This window comes from Tyto alba, unplaced genomic scaffold, assembly GCF_018691265.1.
Source record: "Tyto alba isolate M040663 unplaced genomic scaffold, T.alba_DEE_v4.0 Super-Scaffold_27, whole genome shotgun sequence".
In the NCBI taxonomy this organism is placed as follows: Eukaryota; Metazoa; Chordata; class Aves; order Strigiformes; family Tytonidae; genus Tyto; species Tyto alba.
This window is the reverse complement of record NW_024881301.1, coordinates 22,264,270-22,284,049: the sequence shown is the minus strand read 5'-3', so window position 1 is coordinate 22,284,049 and position 19,780 is coordinate 22,264,270. Positions and strand designations below refer to the sequence as shown.

The 19,780-nt window shown below is 43.7% G+C and overlaps 1 protein-coding gene across 2 annotated transcripts in view; it reads right to left on the bottom strand.

Annotated features, from left to right (window-relative positions):
• Positions 1-15,551: 15,551 nt before the first annotated feature.
• GLIPR2 (GLI pathogenesis related 2) overlaps positions 15,552-19,780 on the bottom strand; it is a 28,121-nt gene continuing 23,892 nt past the window's right edge. Inside the window, exons 4-6 of one of the 2 annotated variants that reach the window (XM_042798230.1) lie at positions 18,520-18,597; positions 17,273-17,456; positions 15,552-15,822 (exon numbers count right to left, since the gene is read on the bottom strand). In XM_042798230.1, coding sequence (XP_042654164.1) covers positions 17,296-17,456; positions 18,520-18,597 — 239 coding nt within the window. In that variant the 3' untranslated portion in view covers positions 15,552-15,822; positions 17,273-17,295. Of the gene's footprint in view, positions 17,457-18,519; positions 18,598-19,780 lie in introns of both variants that reach the window. The other variant, XM_042798229.1, reaches the window with a different exon arrangement.

The following is a 19,780-nucleotide window of genomic DNA, read 5'->3' as shown; positions in this document are numbered from 1 at the left end:
AGAAGCTCAAACAGACCCATCCAACAAACGACTTCATGATGGCCAGTCCCTGCTAGCCCCAGGAGCACAGTGAGGATGCTGCAGCCAGAGCCCCTGGTCCTCCAGGTCACACAGAGGGACTTCTACCAACACCTTGTGGACATGTGCATCTCGCTGCTTGTGTGCAGGCTTGAGTGAGTGAAATCTATGAGAGCTTTGTATATTAGGTAGCAAAATGAAAGCATTTAGGAAGTTAGAAAAGTAGGCTAGCAAAAAGAGCCCCTATACAACTCCATAATCATTGGGGGGGGGGGGGGGAATATTTTAATAATCTTAGTTTGCAGGATGTCCTCACAAAACACAAAGCTTGAGAATTCGATGTACTACAAGGACTACCTCCTGCAGAATGTTAGTAGGATTTAAAAGTTGTTATTTGTGCATTTAAAAATCTACCTTTCAGGCAATGAACAACTTCTGAATTTTGATTACAAGATTTCATTCACCTAGAAAATTCAGATCCACAGAGGATCTCATGTAGTGCCTCCACTTACAAGTAGTGTTATGCTCAGTATCGACCCCTTTCATACCGTCATTCAGTTCAATTGTTCAGATTTCCAGCTATTTTTGCCAGTAACTTTTAATCCTTTGCTTGATAGGGGATGTCTTTATACCAGTAGGAAAACAGTTCATGATAGAAAAAAGATAGTGACTCAAAGTGATAACCAATAACAAACCCATCAATGTAATACGCAGAAGACAGAAAAAAGGGAATGGGGTCTAGTCACAATTTCTCTTAATTTCAAGACCTCTGTATTTCAATGAATCCCATCAGGTTAGCAGATGTGAGCCTACTTTACACTCACAGTACCCCTGTGAGGCAGGAAATTTTGTCTAGGAGTAACTGAGTGCACAAGGGACCTGAAGAAGCTGTCCACGGCCACACAGCAAAGGAGGGAATCCGGGATTTCTTAGATGACACTGATACAGACCTTTTTTTTTCCTCCCTAAAGAGTCACAGAAGCTCAAAATGCACATTTTAAGTCACTCACATGATAAGAGGCACTGCCTGTCCCCAATTCCTGATCCTCTGCTCCCCCACTGGCGTATTCCAGAGTCCATAGGTGATCCTTGCCAAAATCAGCCCTACCTGTGCTGCAGTCATATGCAGGCTTCTCTTGTTCAGAAACCTCTGTTAGAAACTCAGTCCCACAGCATCAGAGGCACACAGAGGAAATGGAAAACAAATTGCCCAATATCAGTGAAACATGCAGTAAAAATATGTGACCACCTGCAAAGAAACACCAGCAGAATAGAGGAGTAGAGATTAAAGGGAAGGTAGGATGCATGTTTACGAGGGAAAAAGCAATGTCAGTGAACCTCTGGACTGAAGGGAAGAAACATCCTAAGCAAGGAGCAGCCATAAGCATCTTGAGCTGAGAAGGTAAGGACAGCACCTGAGCACATAATTCTCTTTGTAACCACTTAACAACATTGGGTCATAGAAATGCTGTCCAGAAGGGACCTCTGGAGGTCATTTCCCACTCACAGTGGGACTATTGCCCATACTAGATCATGTCAGCTTTGCCCAACCGAGTCTTGAAAACTCAGAGTTATCTTGAAACATTTTCATGCATGTCATTGCCACTGATTTCAACAGAATTTGGAAATTTGAACACATATCAAAATCTGTGTTTAAAACAATAAGGCTAAACAGTTCTTCCACTACTGGTAAAAAAAGTCACTGCTTTTTGAACCCATGATAATTAAATTTATGCAATCTATATTATAGGATTATGAGCATATTTTGTACAGGCTAACTTACTCCTTACTCCCTACATGAGCCACAGAAGCTTCTGTAGGTGCACCTGTGCATCTGCCTTATCCCTTGAAAGCAGTGGAATAATAATGGCAGGACAGCATCCACTGCAGGGCTACAACAGTGTATCTGCAGTGTATAAAGAAGTTTTTAAATGGATCACTTCTTGTTGTACTTGCAAACAGTCATTCCCTTCATGTAGAGACCAGCTTAGCCCACCCAAGACTTGTTTTTGACCATTGCCACTGATTGTTACCTGCAGTGAGCTAGCTAGTGAAAGTATTAAGCATTTCTATATTTCAGTTGTGCCTATTGACTGTGTATTTTAAATAGACTCTGCTATTCTCTCCCAGCGGAAAGATTTCTTTTACTTTAAGAATATATCGGGCTGTGCTTTCAGTACTTTTTCTTTGTTTAACAAGCAGCTCTCTTACTGAAAACCCAGTAGACCACAAAACCAGTCAGGGGCTTTTATCCAGGATGTCTGACCCATCGCCTGACAATAATTAGTTCAGGTTAATTACAGCAAATCTGTAGATTTGCAGCCCGAAATCATCTCATCCCCTAAGCTGAACCCTCCAGAGGTTTCTTTTATGAGCTCTGCATCCTAAGGGTGGACTTAAAGTAATGAATTTGTCTCTAATAAGATTCATAGGTTTGTTCCCTAAGCAATGGTGTCAATTATAGAATCTAACACTGATGGCTTATTTTGCTGAAAATAGAGAAATTGAGAGTTTTTAATGAAGCATGCAGGATTTTTAACATTTTTGTTTAACTCTTTGTATTGTCGAAAAGTATAAAAATACAATTATGTGAAATATTGTAACACACTCTATGTATTTCTGTGTGTGCCAATAGCTAATTTCCTTCTGCTCTACAATGGAAAAGGTTAATGTAATGACTCTGAGATTTCATTTGGAAATGTTCCAGAAGAGTGTCTGAGTATTTGCTGCACTTAATGGCAGGAAGTAATAAGTGAGGTTATGTATTGGTGAAAAATATTTCATGTACTGAGAAGATTAATACTGGAGTGAGGCACAGGGGACAGAAGCCTGAGGCTTCCTCCTCCATCCTGACACAATATAATATGTCCATACTTGATACGTGCCCTTCTGTAGTTAGTTCTTAATCATTAACAAAGCAGACAGTAAGTCTCAGGGGGACGAGGTATCGGGAGAAGGGAAGAAACCAGGCGTAGAATTCTCCTCTCTCCTACAAATGAGTGGCAGGCACCTTCAACTGGGAACACTGGACCAGATGGCACTGGTACCAGCAAGGTGTCTACATAGCAAGACAATGCCAAAATACCTTTCAAGAGTTTGACTCTGTCCTGAGTATTTCAATGTCTATACTGATTTTTTTGTGCATAGTTATTGTACTTAAGAGTTCCTGGAAGATGAACCACCATGTCACAGCCGTGTTTCAGCATTTTATTTCACATTAAATTTATTCCTTATGAAAAATTCAGCAGTATTGCATATGAAAGATTTAGCCCTCTTCTTTATTTCAAACTTTTCAAATTTACTTTTAATTCAGATCCCATTCCTGTTTTCTGAGTCAGTCTGAGCCACAAAACTGAGATTTCAAGCTCTTGAGAAATAGCTCCAGTCATTTATTTAACTAATTTTAATAATTAAATTGTTATTTTGCTTTTAATAACGTTGAAAGAAGAGATAAGGTTCCAGGACTCTTAAGTTCACTGGAAAGAGATTGTTGAGGTTGGAGCTGGAAGGGGGTAAATGTGGCAGTACCCATCACTGGAAGGGTGAATGTAGCTAAGGGGCACAGTACCGGTACACGTACAACAGCTCCTAATATTTAAAAATACAATATTTAAATATTTAAAATACAATTTATCTGATCGAGGTAAACTGCTAACAAATTTATACTAACCCTCCACTGCTGGTAGACTACTACAAGAGCTTGTTCTGCTCCCCGGCCAGGGGTCACACAGGCAGGTCAATGCAAGCCTAATTTTTCAGAAAGACTTTTAGATCAGCTGTGGTCTCTCTGCACCTTCAGCTGAGGGGAGAAGGGAGCCTCCATGCTCCTTTGGTTCTTGGGTGCTCAGCTCAGAACACAAATCACTGTCCCCAAAGGGCACATGGGTACAGACTGTTGGGTTGAACTTAGAGACTCGTGTCAGGTACCTGAGACAGGCGTCAGACAGGACATCCTGCCATGTTCACGGGTGGTCTAGTTCACAGTGGGAGCGGGGATTGAGGGCTGTGTATCTCCTCGCCTACCCCAAGCTGTAGAGTTCACTGAATTCTCACTTTTTACTGACTGTCATGCCTAATCTTCCACTGACCTCTGCTCTTAAGTCTGCTTATCTAATGACATCTGTTTCAATGCACATTTGAAGCAATAAAGGCATCCATTAGAAAGAGTAATATTTAGAAAAGGAAAAAAAAAAATGCACCAGAGGTGCAAGATTAAAAAGAAAACTCCCTTCTCTAGGTTAAACACTGATCAGACGCTTGCAGCTATACACTTTTTTAGCTGGAAAACATTGAAGTACTGTATTGGATTTACATGGGAAGGTTCTGGTAGCAGGGGGGTTGCAGGGTGGCTTCTGTGAGAAGGCACCAGGAGCTTCCCTCATGTCAGACAGAGCCAGTTCCAGCTGGCTGGCTCCAAGGTGGATTCACCGCTGGGCAAAGCTGAGCCCATCAGTGACGCGGGTGGTGCCTCTGCGGTAACGTACTCAAGAAAACATGAAAAACGCTGGGCAGCATCTGCGAGAGCAGAGTGAGGATATGTGAGAGAAACAGACGGAGGGGAAGGAGGTGCTCCAGGAGCCAGAGCAGAGGTTCCCCTGCAGCCTGTGAGGAAGACCACGGTGAGGCAGGCTGTGCCCCATGGAGGCCCACAGCGGAGCAGGTACCCACCTGCAGCCCGTGGAGGATCCCAGGCCGGAGAGAGAAGCCCACGCGGGAGCCAGCTCCTGGCAGGACTTGCCACCCTGAGGGGGACCCATGCTGGAGCAGTCTGTGCCTGCAGGACTCTGACCATGGGAAGGAGCTATGCTGGAATTGTTCATGAAAAACTGCAGCCCGTGGGAAGGGCCCATGCTGGAGCAGGTGAAGAGTGTGTAAGGAGGAAGGAGTGTCAGGGATGAAATGTTATGGACTGACTACACCCCCATTCCCCATCCCCCTGCACTGCTTGGGGAGGGGAGGTAGAGGAGCTGGGAGTGAAATTGAGCCTGGGAAGAAGGGTGGGGGAGAAGGTGGTTTTGGTTTTGTTTTTACTTTTCACTGTCCTCTGTTATTAATTGGCAATAAATTAAATTAAATTAATTTCCTCAAGTCAAGTCTGTTTTGCCAGTGACAGTAACTGGTGAGTGATTTCCCTGTCCTTACTTTGTTCCATGAGATTTTCATCCTATTTTCTCCCCCTTGTCTTGCTGAAGAAGGAGAGTGAGAGAGTGGCTTGGTGGGCATCTGGCGGCCAGCCAAAGTCAGCCCACCACAAATACCAAGACCTAAACTTTTAACAGAAAAATTGCTTGATTTCATTATTCTTATAACAGGGTCTAGGATTGTATTTCTGGAGAAGGAGACCCATACCTAAGAAAGCAAAGGGATTGATCACTCATCTCAGACGACAAATGCTTCAATATCAGCTGCTGTTTTCTCTGTTTCAGGACAGGGGACCAAACTTACAAATTGGATGTTGGACAAGGGTATCCACTCTGCTTGAGAGAAGAGAGGGTCTACATCAACCTATCTGTAAGTCAAGCTGTCCTCTCACTCATTCATGCAAATAAAAACGGTTTCAAGACAAGCAATTGAAGACATTATCTACATCCTGGCAGTTGGCGTACTTGTCTTACATGAAACTTGGACCTGAGACTTATATTGCTGGGAGAGGCGAGGTTAGGAGGACCATATTAGAAAATGCTTGATTTTATTCTGATGTTGAATCAAATAAAATTCTACAATCTCTCACATCTCTCATAAAACTAAAAAATTGTTTTTCAGGTGGCCCTAGGGACTGAGAAGTGGCATTAATTACTTGGAAAACTATTTTGGCCACCTCTTTAAAAACATTTTCATTACAAAGTTACAAAGCAGGAGTTTAGTTATGGGAGGCACGTACTGCGCTTGGTTCTGTTAACCCTGTTAACTCAGCATTGCAACATATTTTGCCAGATAACAACCTCTCCCTGTAGAAAGACCACAGAAAAGCTCAGGTGTACAGAATATCCATCTTTTAATCCTGTATTGCAGTCAGAACTCTCCTCACTTGGAACCTCTAACCTGTTAATTGCCTTACCCTCATTTATATGATAAGTGGTTCATTTCCTTTATTGTGATTGAATCCCCTCCCTATATTACAAGAAAACCGGAGCTGCAGAGAGTGCTTGATTGGATTTCATTGCTGTAGGCCATTTCTTAAACAGGTTACAGGTTGACAAACATAGAAGGGGGATCAATATCCATCCTTTGCCTCATTGACAAGCTAATCTTTTCAGTAAACATTTCATCAGTACCTGCCATTTGTATACATACCTGCCTCATGAGGACGGAGAAAGCTCTGCTTTATAAGGTCTAGGTAACTAATAAATGAAAAGACAAGAATATAAATGGGGCAAATCATCAAGATAGCATTTTTAGGATAATAGCCTTTCATTGCCTCCAGAATACAACCAAGCACGTTTCCAGCCATTCTTAATTATAATTAGGTTGCATTACACTCAGACCTGGTGTCAGCTTCTGTTTCTGTAACTCAGCTCATACCGCTCTCTCGGAAAGGTCTGCCCCTCAGCCCGAAATCTCCAACCATGTTACAAATGCTTGTGAAGATCACACTTGCCAGAATTAGAGATATTAAATGAGCTCAGCAAATGTAATAGGGGAACTAAACTGTCCCTTTTCAATGCACAGGCGCTGCCCACATTTTGCCTGCTTTTTCACTCCAGTGCAGATGAGAAAGGCCACCACGCTGAATAGTGACATCCTCCTCTCTTATCAGAGGTAACAGGACTATTTTGAGTGGGGATTTAATGAAGTTGAGGCTCTGCTAATCACTTAAAACTCATGAGTCATAGTCCAAAAGAAAGCGAGAGTTATGTTAAGTGTGTTTAGAGATATCTTTTTTTGTTTGCTTTTGTGTCACATGTTGAAGTCTCCTTCCCCCACAACGACGTGGGCTAGAAACTGGCATTGTCTCTGACATGAGGGCCAAGATGATTGCTATATTTAGGCTTCTCTTACAGTCCTGTCTACTAGAACTGCATGGCTGAATGACAAATGCTTCAAAAATTGGAAATGCCGAATTTCAGTCTAACCTGAAACAGAATATAAAGACATACTCTGCAGGGTCTGGGGTGGTAGAAAATGGACAGCAAACATGAAACTTTGGGTTAACAAGAAAAGAAAATAATTCTGTTGTTGATACTTTAGTAATAAGTTTATTACTATCTTCAATATAATAATAAATTAAAAAAGAAAAAGTAGCTATTAGTGACGCAAACAGGCTGTAGAGCATGGCAGGTAATCAATTTTTTTTATAAGCCCTTCCTCTGCTTCTAGGATCCAACGCTACTACTGACTGTACTAGAGGACTGCACTCTATTTCCTCTTTCATGTCTGAGATACATCCAGCAGAGAACGTACACATGAAAACAGCTCCTTTCCAGCTAGACAAGTCTCCCTTTGTTGCTCCAGGCTCTGCCTTTTCACTGAGGCTAATAGCAGTGGGCGTGCTGGTGCAAACTGGACATGGGTGCACATGCTGCTTTACCTAAGCTTCCTCTGATCCCAGTTACAGGAGTTGGCATTCCTCTAGCTTTAGGCAATATTAAGGCTTCTAGAGCATCTCCAGTGGATGCTAGGATGGGAGGTAGCAGTACTACTAACACCAGTAGGATACTGCATCTAGGCTACTGCACCAACTCTGCTTATGGTGTATGTTTATTTTGACATTTTTAATTTTCCATCTTGCCCAGTCCAACAAACCCTACAAACCAGAAAAGTCCCCTGCAATAATTTCGGAGGCAGACTGTTTCTTCAATTTCTCATGAACTTTCCTGTTTCCTTTCTTCTGTAGCATAAAGAAACTGTATTAAACCACACAGTGACATTTACCAGTCAAATAAACTTTGTAGACAGTAGAAAACATTAGAGGTGGAGATTGCCCCAGATGTGACTTCACTGACACCACTAAAGTAACATTAGAAATATTTCAGTCCTGCATTTTGCTAGAGAAAATTGAGGTGATACAACTATTCAGTGCTTGAGGAATGGGACAGAGAAAAAGTGGGGCAATGTAAAGGAGAACACATACACATTTCCTTTTCTTCCCAAGGGAGTCTTTCAGTGTCTTTTAAAATACATATTAACTAACTGCAACATACCTCAGATGTCTGTTCTATCACCTATATAATGCCAGGAAGAGGAAGCAGAAAGGAAGAGCTCAGTTAATGCCCAGCAGTCTGGGAAAGGATTTAATGTAACGTATATCCAGCACATTGGATGCCCTCTTTTTCTCATATCAAGCTGGTCCATGTAGGTCTCAGAACTTTTGTTTTCTAGCCTTTTCAATTAGCAAAAGCAGTGTTAGGATACATCTTTTATTTGATGTGCAGACCAGAATAGAAACGTGATAGGGAAAAAATATTCCCATAACCATAGGTTAATTGCTAGTAAATGTTGCTCAAGCAGTCTTGGGTATGTTGATTAATGGCCTCAGTGAGCAGCTGAAAAATAGCTAGGCTGCTGGAAAGATCATTAGCAGTTTTAACTCCTCAGCTATTGTGATGGGCATAGAGAAAAAATTACTAACATTTATAATACATTTCACTGAATACAGTGGCATACAGAAATGCAAGTTAAAGTGAGGCAGAAACAATCACTGAGCTTTTCTTGCATTCAATTTTATAGATGTTTACAAGACAGAGGCAAAAAATTTTATATTTTTTTTTCTTCTTTTCTAAAGCTTTTGGACACATCCTTGATAAATGCATGGGAGATTTTATACATAAACACAAATACTCAGTTCTGTTCATTAATCCTATTATTTGAAAGAGGAGGGGGGCAGAGATGCTGCATGAAAGGTAACATGCTGGCGAGCAGACCCTGTTTTAGCTCGTAGAGGCACAGCAACATTAAGTTGTGCCTTGTGACAGCACAAAGCTTGCAGTCCAGCGGCTGAAGAAAAGAATGATGAACTCTCAAGCTGCCTCTGATCATTCAGAGCTCTGAATACCATAGCCTTCCTCAGAGCATCCAGGAGACCATGGTGCTTGTGGGAATTCATGACAATACCTCTTCTTACCCAGAGTGACTGCAGACCCTGACAGTGCTACAGTGCCTATTGCAGTTCCAGGGAGGGCATCTCTCAGCAGTCAGAAGGGATTTCAGAGCTCTTACAGACCACTCCAGACTATTTACACCACGTAAAACCAGGGCGAGTATCCCATCATCAGACTTTGGATAGCCACCCAGCTCCACAAACACATTCATAAATTGTCTTTTTCTAACCTAGTCCTCAGAAAAGGAGGAAAGCATCACCTTCGCCTGACTCTCCCTAGTGAGGCTTCAGCAGGCTAGAGCATGGACCCACAAACACCTGAAGCACTGCACCCAGGAGGGTGTGAGAAAAAGTAGCTGAGCTAAGATAGGATATAAGCACCATATAAAGCCTTGATGAAGCAGCTGTAGTGCTCAGAGCCCTCTCTTCCTGCCCTCATGTGCTAGCCCACATGAACTTGTGCCACCTCCTTCAGAGACTCCATGACCCATATTAGCATTCAAATCCCAGGAGGGGAAAATAAAACAATCCTGAACTGCAAGAGAAAAAGGATGGCAAGAAGCTGAAGGCTATATTTGGCTGATAATGAGACAAGTTCAATTGTAGCAGGCTCCTGGAAAGCTCATCAAGAACAATCCCTCACACGGTTTCAGAAAATATGCAACAGGAAATTACAGCCTGAAGGCACTGTGTTCACTAGCAATTCCCAACTAAGAAAGAGAGAGAGAACACAAACCAAAATAATTGAACAAGACTCTTTGAGCTTTATATGCAAGCTCTGCACTTGCCAAGGGAAGTGGGCAAGCAGCCAAAAGGGACACAATATATCACTAATTATCAAATATAGGAGAGAAATAGCCTGCTTGTTGGAGAAACAATTCATGTAAAGCTTTCTCTATACTTTCTAGCATAGATGCAGTAACATTGGCAGAGTTCAGCAAAAGCACATTTTCCACAGTGTAACTCTGTCTGGAGTGAGGCATTTGTTGATGTACCTGCGATGGAAGGACAGTAGAAAATCCCCCCATGCTTCTTCCACTGGCATAGCTTTTGCATTGATCCTTCCAAGAGGAGACTCAGCCTGTGCACGGCATGGACACAAAGAATGCAAGGCACTGTAAGCTATTTGTTTTGTGGAAGAAACATATGGGATAGACATATGCAGTGATTGGGATATGGGATAGGTGTATGCAGTGATTTGCCACAGTCATAAGGCACACAACCCCCTTCTTGGCAACACCCCCCCAATAGCCAACTCACTATTGCAGGGGATTTCTTCTCTATTTTGCAGCAAGCCTACGTAAAAACGGGGGAATGAAGAAAAGTGGAGGCAGGAGGAGAGGGGAAGCCCTCTATCTACATCCCCTGTGTGGACAGGCAGGCCATTGCTTCCCCTCAGATGGGAGCAAGGGCTGCAGACTGAGTGCACACTGGCCGGCCAGCTGCTCTGCAGGAATCCCCCTGGAGCTACGGCCGCAGATCTCTCCTCTCCCTTCTTCCACTCCCAATGTGTTCACAGACACCCGTCAGCACTCTTACAGGTATCTAGCACCTTCTTTCCATGCCCAAGGCCACTAAGGATATTTGAGCCAGTACTACAAAACAACATTGAGAACTGCATCAGCCAGGACACTTGAATAAATGCAAGCTTTTAACGTCATAAATTGCCTTGTTATTACTTTGTTTTCTGGAATCGATGTTTAATGTGAACCTTGGATGCAGGTATGGACAGAGCAGCTGCCCCAAACCTGCCACATTTGAGGCAGCTGTAGATATAGGCTCTGGGCTCACAGGGGAAGGACAGGACTGCACAGAAATCCACTCACTGCTCCCATCGCTTTACCTCACTCTGTATTTTTATGGGCTCAGCATATCCCTTTCAAATTACATTTTCCCTTTCAATCCCTTTCAAATTACCTTTTCCATCAAATTCATGCAGCAAAAACACCCTAAAACACCACCAGCCTATCTTTATTCCACCAGATGCTGCGATGGTTTTGAATATATCCAGTAATCGAGCCGTAGGATTGAGAACATTAAAAATTACGTTTAGCGCCAAATCTACGGCGGCGTAGGTGGCAGGGCCCCGCGGCAGCCGGGGGTGCCCGGCGGGGAGGCCGCGGGGCCGGAACAGGCCGCGGGGCCGGGGGACAGGCCGCGGGGCCGGGACAGGCCGCGGGGCCGGGGGACAGGCCGCGGGGCCGGGGGACAGGCCGCGGGGCCGGGACAGGCCGCGGGGCTGGGGGACAGGCCGCGGGGCCGGGTCAGGCCGCGGGACCAGGGGACAGGCCGCGGGGCCGGGGGACAGGCCGCGGGGCCGGGACAGGCCGCGGGGCCGGGGGACAGGCCGCGGGGCCGGGTCAGGCCGCGGGACCGGGGGACAGGCCGCGGGGCCGGGGGACAGGCCGCGGGGCCGGGACAGGCCGCGGGGCCGGCGCCGCTGTCGGCAGCGAGCGGGAACCGCGGAGCGACGCTGCCACCTGCCGCCCGCCCGCCCGCCGCCGCCGCCGCCAGGGCCCAGCGGGGACAGCCGGCTCTCCGGTGGGGCTTCGTCCGCCGGGAGGGCAAAACCGCACCGCCTGAAGCAGGCGGCCTGCCCGAGGTGGGTATTCAAGCCACGCTGAGGCGTGAAAAATGTAAGCGGCCATCCCTTCAGAAGGTTTTGGAAGGCAATCGGCAAAACGTGACAAATTCGGTCTCTGATGAAACGTCCGGGGTGAAACAGAAGTGGGGGAAAGACCCCGATGGAACTCTGCCAGAGGCTCTGCGTATGTGGCAGCAGAGCGATCACCACTTTCTTCTTTTCCAGCACACAGCACATTAACCATATTTCATAGTTGTGCCTGCCGTAGGGAAGAGAGAAGATACCTAATGCCTCGGCATTTGTTGTTGTGAGCCTGCACTGTCCTGCCCCCGGGGCCTTGCAGAAGGAGCATCAGGCGTGGGACCAGCAATTGGGTTTCCCGAGTGCTCCCTGCAGCTACCCTGCTGACTGGACACCAGAGGGTGAGGCAGAAAGGGGAGACCGCAGCCCTACAGACACAGCTGAGAGTAAAGGACCGTTCATGAATGTCTCCAAAAAATGGACAACCTGCTAGACTTCCCTCCTGACACGTCAGTGAGCACCCCAGAGCTCATGGATAGGAGAGTTGTTCTGAAAGTTCCCAGCCTCTCGTGATATGAACCCTAACTCTGGATTTTGGTGACCTCTCAACACTGCTTTGCCCGGGCAGGCTGCCTCCAGGCATTGCAGATGTGCTTTAGTCAGTGTACTCTTGCTCTCTGCAGACCGCTCTACAGCTTTTATCAGGTTGCTCAGATCCTAGTCTGAATGTTGACCATGCAATCCATGTCTGCTTTTTCTGGGTTACTTCTTTGCAGTTCACATGGCGTAACTGAAAGCCAACTGCATTTCGTTGTATTGAGGGCAAGATTTTTGCAATCCTGGCTTGCTCAGCGTCCTCCTAGACAAGCTGGGGCACACAGCTCAGGACAGACAGGAATTAAATGTTTGAGCAAAAGCAGGAAACATAAAACTTCTTATTAGAGGATGTGGAAGGTAAGCACCTGACAGCACTGCTCAGGAAAGTAAAACAGCTCAAAAGCAGAAACTTACAAGGCAGGTTTACAGTGGCTGCCAGGACGTGCAAAGGTAAACTCAGCTAGAAGGCCTTGCTCTCCATGAAGGAACAGAGGAACTATGCAGTGTATGGGGAGAAGCACAGGAAAGAGGGAGGTCGCTTGGCCCCCAGACTGCTGTTTGGGGCATGTGGGAGCACAGGGATGGCGCTCATCCCAGGAGGGTGGCAGGGGCACCCACCATCAGAGCGTGCCTCCAGAGACAGGGAAGGGGAGGCTGAACCCAGGCACTGCTGGAGACTCTCAGGCCCTCCTTGGCTTTCAGCATTTAATACCTTTCACAAAGGGCTTCTTTAATGGTTTGAAGGAACAGAATATTTTCTGGATTGTGACTTGCTTTGGGCTGATCGCATAGGAAAGCCAAGGCCGAGTGCAACTCCCATTTTGTGTTCCTGCCACAAGAAGTGAAATCCCACAGTCTGGTGTGCAGAGCTTTGGGGAGCAGAGATTAACCTGTGATGTCCCCCAGAGAGGCAAAGAGAGAGCTGAAAGGCATTAAAACTCAGTCTCACCATCTCCATATGGTATGGTTTGGGAAAGGCAGTACAAGGATGCAACAGCTTGCTGTAGAGCTGGATATGCAGACAGGTTTTCTGGTCTTTAGGCCGTGTAAAGGAGACAGAAATAACAAGATCATTTTCAAATTTCCTACCATGTAATAACTGAAGCAGCCTACCCCTGACTTTTTCCTGTGCTCTCCCTAGAAATGCAGTTTTCTGAGGTTTCTAGTGCCAGGTTCAGGAAAGATGGCTTTGGCTCACTGGCTTTCTTTGTGCCACCTCAAGCCCGTTTTCCAGTCTGCTTGGGGTCAAACAGCCTCCAGTTGCCACCTTACACATAGCACTTCCCTCACAAAGCCTCTAGGGGAGAGGAGACGTGGAACTGGTGTGTACCATGACCATGAGACCAGCAGCATCAGTGCTTGTAATGAACAGATCAGGACAGTCTGTGGCTTTGTTTACATTACTGTGTTCTGGGCTTTCTAATCTACATCAAAACGACCATTGCCACAGGGACAAACTAAATGCCAGTAAGCACTTTGTTTTCTTAAAAGCTCTGTTTTCTTAAGCTGTTGCCTCATCTGAAGTCATACCTGGCTTTTTTTCAATCAGCTGCTTGGACATTGTAGGAACTTAAGAAAATGGATGCTGAAAAGACAGCTCAAATTAGCGTTAACACCAGTCACATGAAAAAGCATCTTTAAATACTGAATTAGAGAAAAAAAAAAAAAAAAGTCTATCAAAGTCAGAGATACCTACAAATGCTAAAACAATTCTTAGGGCATATGTGACACTGCAAAAGCCTGCAGGTCAGCAGTCCACCAGCCTAACATGACTTCTCTGCAGTCCACCCAATCAAGTCAACGACTTTGTTGGAGGCAAATCCACCTGAAAAGTTAAAGCTCAGGACAAGTAGAGTGGCTGAGCTACTAAAAAGCAAAGCATTTCAAAATTTGCAAGGCTTTCACCAAGTGCTTGCATATTTTTTGCCCATGGGCTTATTATTTTTCATGTGATGTGGCTTTCTGTCTGATCTGTGGTCTTCTAACAGTACTTCTACCACTTCTCAATGTCATCTTCTACTTGTTGGAGGAGGAATCACCTGGGTTTTGTCCCTTGGGAAGATAAAGCAAGTAAGTTGGCAAATTAAAATGTGTACTGCAGGCTTCTCTTTTTAGTGCTTTTGAAAGACCAGTCCCAATTCTTCCCTAAGTGCTTCATTACTATTTAGCCCAGAAGACTGGAAACGAAGCCTCAGACCAGCTAGAATTCCTCCTCCTCCTCCTCTTCCTTCTGCTGCTGCTGCAAAAAGACCTTAGAAATCATCTGCAGGCCTTTAAAGATAGGTATTTTTCTCTTGTATCAAAGCTGTCATATCAGCCGTTTCTTTATTCCCAGGGCAAATGTGACTTCTGTGTGTACAGCCCTGGCTGAGGAAGCTCTTAAACACCTTGTTCTGCTCTAACGTGGCAAGAGATAACCTTTCTGTGCCAGCTCCCAGTCTCCACAACTCTCCAAGATGTGGTGGAGTGGAGCAGTACACCTACAGAGAGTCTTTTAATACAGATGGCTGGTTAAGTCAGGTTTCAGTGTACACTTCCCAGAAATCATACGGTTTTTGAGTGAGTCACATCAGTAATGTCACCCTCCCCTTTGCATTTGGACTCCTACATACATCATGGTTTACTGTGCAGCCAGAGTTCATTTGCAGACGGCATCAACATCAAGATCTTGGGTCACGAAGAATTAAAATGACAGGGTTTTATTAATTGTTACAATCATACTTACTTGCATGGACTCTCTGTGGAGTGCATGAAGCATGCATTGAGTCTGTTTGAGTGGCTTTGTGCTTCTTACATGTCTGATTACCTCTGATGCCCCCTCAAAATGCTCTGTCTAAAAATCTCTAGAAGTTCACTTGCCAGTATCATTTTAAATAAAGATAACTACAAGCTTTGTTTTATTTTGTCCTCTCTTTACCTACCATCCCAGTTCTCTCTGACATTAAAATAAAACCTAGGTGGCAGCAGAGAAAAACTCTGACTTGACTCACTTAACTAGGAGTTATACAGTTTTACACTAACTATTCAAGGAGTTAGGGGGACAATAGCAGCAATGTCATTAGGAAAAAAAAAAAAAAAAAATATTTTAATACTATTAATTTGTTTAACATCAGCTTTTACCTTTACATCAGTTGCAGCAAGCCTATTTTTTTCAGAAAGTCCTGTTTTCATTCTCAGGGATGATAATGCACTACAGATAAAACATTAACCTACTTGGAGCCTCAACATTTGTCAGTTGAGGGCTGAAGAGAGGAAGGCCCCAAGACTGCAGTCACTGAAACACACAGGTCTGAGTGGGAGTCGAGTGGGTATTTTTTACTGAGAAAACATCAATCAAGAGAGGGAGCAGCAGAAATGAAATGAGATACAAAGCAGGAGATCAAGAAAGAGGTACGCCTCTTCAGCTTCAGCTTCAAGTGTTAGCTCAGTCTGGGTATAAAGGGATGATGTACGATCTGCTGTATGATTTATCATTTCTTGGAAGGTCTCTTCTTTCTTTCCTGGACTAGAATACTTGCTGCTTTTATTTGCTCCATGTTGCAAAATAATGTCATATGTTAATGTCCTGGAAATAAAGTTGGAAGATTATTCAACAAAAACTCAGGTAACAGCAAAGGCTTGAATAATTCATATTCAAAAATATTTAATTTTCAGATGTTCAATATATGTGTTAAATTCTTGGTTACAGCAAAAAGATTGTAACATACAGCATCACAGTGACATCTAACCAAGCCATAACTGCAGTTTTTTACAACTGTGTAAACAAAAGTATTTCTGTGATGGCACTCTTCATGAACTGAATTCTGGCATACGGAATCTCGGCAGAAGTCAAAAGAAACATTTACAAAGAAAAGAAAACCCCAAACTGAAGAACAGTATATGAACCTGGCCAGAATGGCCCAATCCACATTTCTTAAGAGAAAAGAGTGTCCTCAGAATTTTTGCTTGCTTGCTTTCAAGGAAATTCAATCTTTTCAAGGCATCATCCAGCATGTGAAATATTTTTACTATTATTGAATGATATGAAAAAAGAGTAAACATCTCTTAATTATGACCATGTGCATATCTCCTACTGTGACATTATTAAAGGAGACGAGATGATTTGGGAATACTATTGTCTGTATAACATGGCACCTGAAGAAGAAATAAGGAAATTTCACCTTAGGAAATAAAAATAAGTTCTTGAGAAATAAAATCCAACATGCTCCATCAAAGAAACTTTTTTGTGCATAAATACCTAAGAAAAAGTAATATCTTACTTTCCTGTAACAGAAGGAAACAATCTGATTATAAGATGTACTGTAAGCTGTAAAATGGGATTTGAATTTGAAATACACTCATCTGAAATAGATTTTAAATATTAGCACCTAAGATGTAACGCTGGGATTTAAACTATTTTAGTAGCTCTCTGATCATGCATCAGCTATGGCTTGCTTGACAGATACAATTTTGCCAGCAAAGTTTTAGTGTTCTGTGAGATCCTCTTAATGAAAACACATAGGTCTGAATGCCACTACATTTTACACATGTACCTTTCATATGGGAAGTTTTGCATATGTTCCATCTGCAGAGAAGGCCCCACAGTAGCAGGAGGTATAGATAGATCAAAGAAGTTACAGTTATAAAAAAATACTGGAAAACTGGGAGTACATGATATAATTACAAGCTGGTATCTTCAGTTTACAGAAAGCTACAAATTCGCTTGTTTAAAAAAAAGACATCCAACATGTGCTTACTCACATGCTGACACAGAGTTCATGCAAACTATTAAAAAAAAACCCTTATAAATGCTACCCCTCAGAAATGCTGCATATACCTCATCCTCAAATAAACTGAAGCCCCCTCAGAAACAACAGGGACCTAATGTGCAGATCGACTCAAGCAACATGTGATTGCTTCCTCTGTAATGAGAAGTGAACAGCAGTATCAAACAGGAAATTTCATTGAATCATACTTCATTTCAAACACTGTTAAGTCCAAATCCAGGTTCACTTGTCATTAAGCAATAAGACTACCTTTTTTTTTTTAAAAAAAAAAGCTACTTTCTTGGAGGAAGGACATTTTCTTCATAATAGCCTGGATTTACTACATTTCCAGCTGGATCGTATCTAGCCACCACAAACGTTGAGCCATCACTAGCAGATGCTTTTCCAACTCCCATCTTTTTTGTGTTTTTCCAAACCATTGCTGTGAAGTGACCTGAAGAAAGAGAGAGAAGCATATGCATGCATTCTAGGTACTAAATCTATAATATTCTCTTTAACATGTGAGGGGTGGGAAAAGAAAAAACAATACAAGCCTGTTTCTTTCTCTAACAGCAGAACAAGCTAGGGACATGAATAAAACACCTAGATCTAGCATTTTGTCTTGGAAAAGCCTGATCTAATCTGATTCCACGCTACTGTTCCCAGTTCCATGTCCTATATCCAAATAAGAATACCTAGGAGGAGAACCACGAAAGAAGTAATTTGATGAGTATCTGATACAAAAGTTGACAAAGACATCATGGTCTTTACCCCCTGCAGTGTGAATAGCAGTTCTGACAGTGACTATTATTCATTTACTTTAACCATCTCATACTTCCCCATTGTCTGCATGTGCAAATGTTCAAAATAATACTGGTTTTGTGGCTTCTTCTCCATAGTTGTAATAGTCACCCCTGCATTGTACTGCTCCTCTGTTGTTCTCCCTCTGCATAGACAAATCCCATGGGAGAAAAACATGATTTTCTTCATCTGAAACAAGCTCAGGCAGATCTCTTGCTTGAGCATTATCCAGGGAACAATGCTCTTATGTTCATTCAACATCAGACTGTCAGTATGGGGTCAACGGCCTCTCCTGATCTCCAAATTATATCTGAAGTGATCTCTGTGACTGGAGTGATATAATTTGTTAGAAGTCACATGTCAGTGTAAACAACAGCATAGTACATTTAGTAAGACACCTATATGATTCAATTTATTATTTTCTACAAATTAATTTGCCTTAAAATAAGTTGCCTTTCAAAAACTTTGGAGTTGGAGGAAACATACAGTATTAAAAACCCTATAGATTTTGCCTACTTCCGCGTTTCTCAGTTTCCTTTTACTCTCCTGTCAGTTTCTACCATAAAACTTTGAGGAAATTCTAAATTTTTTTCCCCTCTCATTTTTTTTTCTAAGACAAAAAGGTAGATTTTTGAAAAATATCAAACAAGTTGGCTAGCCAATTTCTTAAAATGAAAGCTGTGTTTTTGAAGAGACAGTACCCAGTCTGAACTTACCTGTCCCAGAAGAAAACCCTGGGTTTTGAAAGCTGTAACTTTTTATTTCACTGTACCATCTGTCAGCCACATCCTTTCCTGAAAGACAAAAGAAATCTGCTATGAAATCATGACATAGACACCAAAGTGTAGCTTGCTTACAGCCTGGCCAGCAAGATCTTCTGTTAATAGCTGATGAGAACCTCTAGAAACATGGAGAAACAGTCTTCTAACTGAAAAGAGTTTTTGAAATGTAGGTAGTGTGCTAGTACATGTAACTTACCAAACCTTTATTGTTTTGCAGTAGCTGTTGCTACTCAGTTATCACACAATCATAGAATCACTTAGGTTGGAAAAGACCTTTAAGATCATCAGGTCCAACCATTAACCTAACACTGCCAAGTCCACACTAAACCACGTCCCTAAGCACCACACCTGCACGACTTTTAAATACCCCCAGGGATGGCGACTCAACCACTTCCCTGGGCAGCCAGTTCCAATGCTTGACAACCCTTTCGGTGAAGATATTTTTCCTAATATCCAATCTAAACCTCCCCTGGTGCAACTTGAGGCCATTTCCTCTTGTCCTGTTACCTGTCACCTGGGAGAAGACACCAACACCCACCTCACTACAACCTCCTTCCAGGTAGCTGTAGAGAACACTAAGGTGCACTCAGCCTCCTTTTCTCCAGACTGAACACCCCCAGTTCTCTCAGCTGCTCCTCACATGAATTGTCCTCTAGACCCTTCCCCAGCTTTGTTGCCCTTCTTCGGACATGCTCCAGCACCTCGATGTCTTTCTTGTAGTGAGGGGCCCAAACTGAACAGTGTTAGAGGGGCAGCCTCACCGGTGCCGAGTACAGGGGGACACTCACCTGCCTAGTCCTGCTGGCCACACTGTTTCTGATACAAGCCAGGATGCTGTTGGCCTTCTTGGCCACCTGGGCACACTGCTGGATCATATTCAGCTGGCTGTCAACCAACACCCCCAGGTCTTTTTCCACCAGGCAGCTTTCCAGCTGCTCTTCCAAATTTACTAAGTTACTAATTAGACCGATGCTTTTTGTTAAGCACCTCATGCCATCGAGGCCATCAATGACTTGAGTTCTGCTCGACACAAATACAGTCCATCAGTTTCTCCACTGGACTACCAGTGCCTGGGTGGCCAGCACAGCCTGGCTCAAAGCCTGGGCAGGCAACACACAAAACAGCTGTAGGATCAGGTAGAGTTCATCCTGTTCAGGGAAGATCTCTGCAGCAAGGTGCTCACCTGGTAGGACAG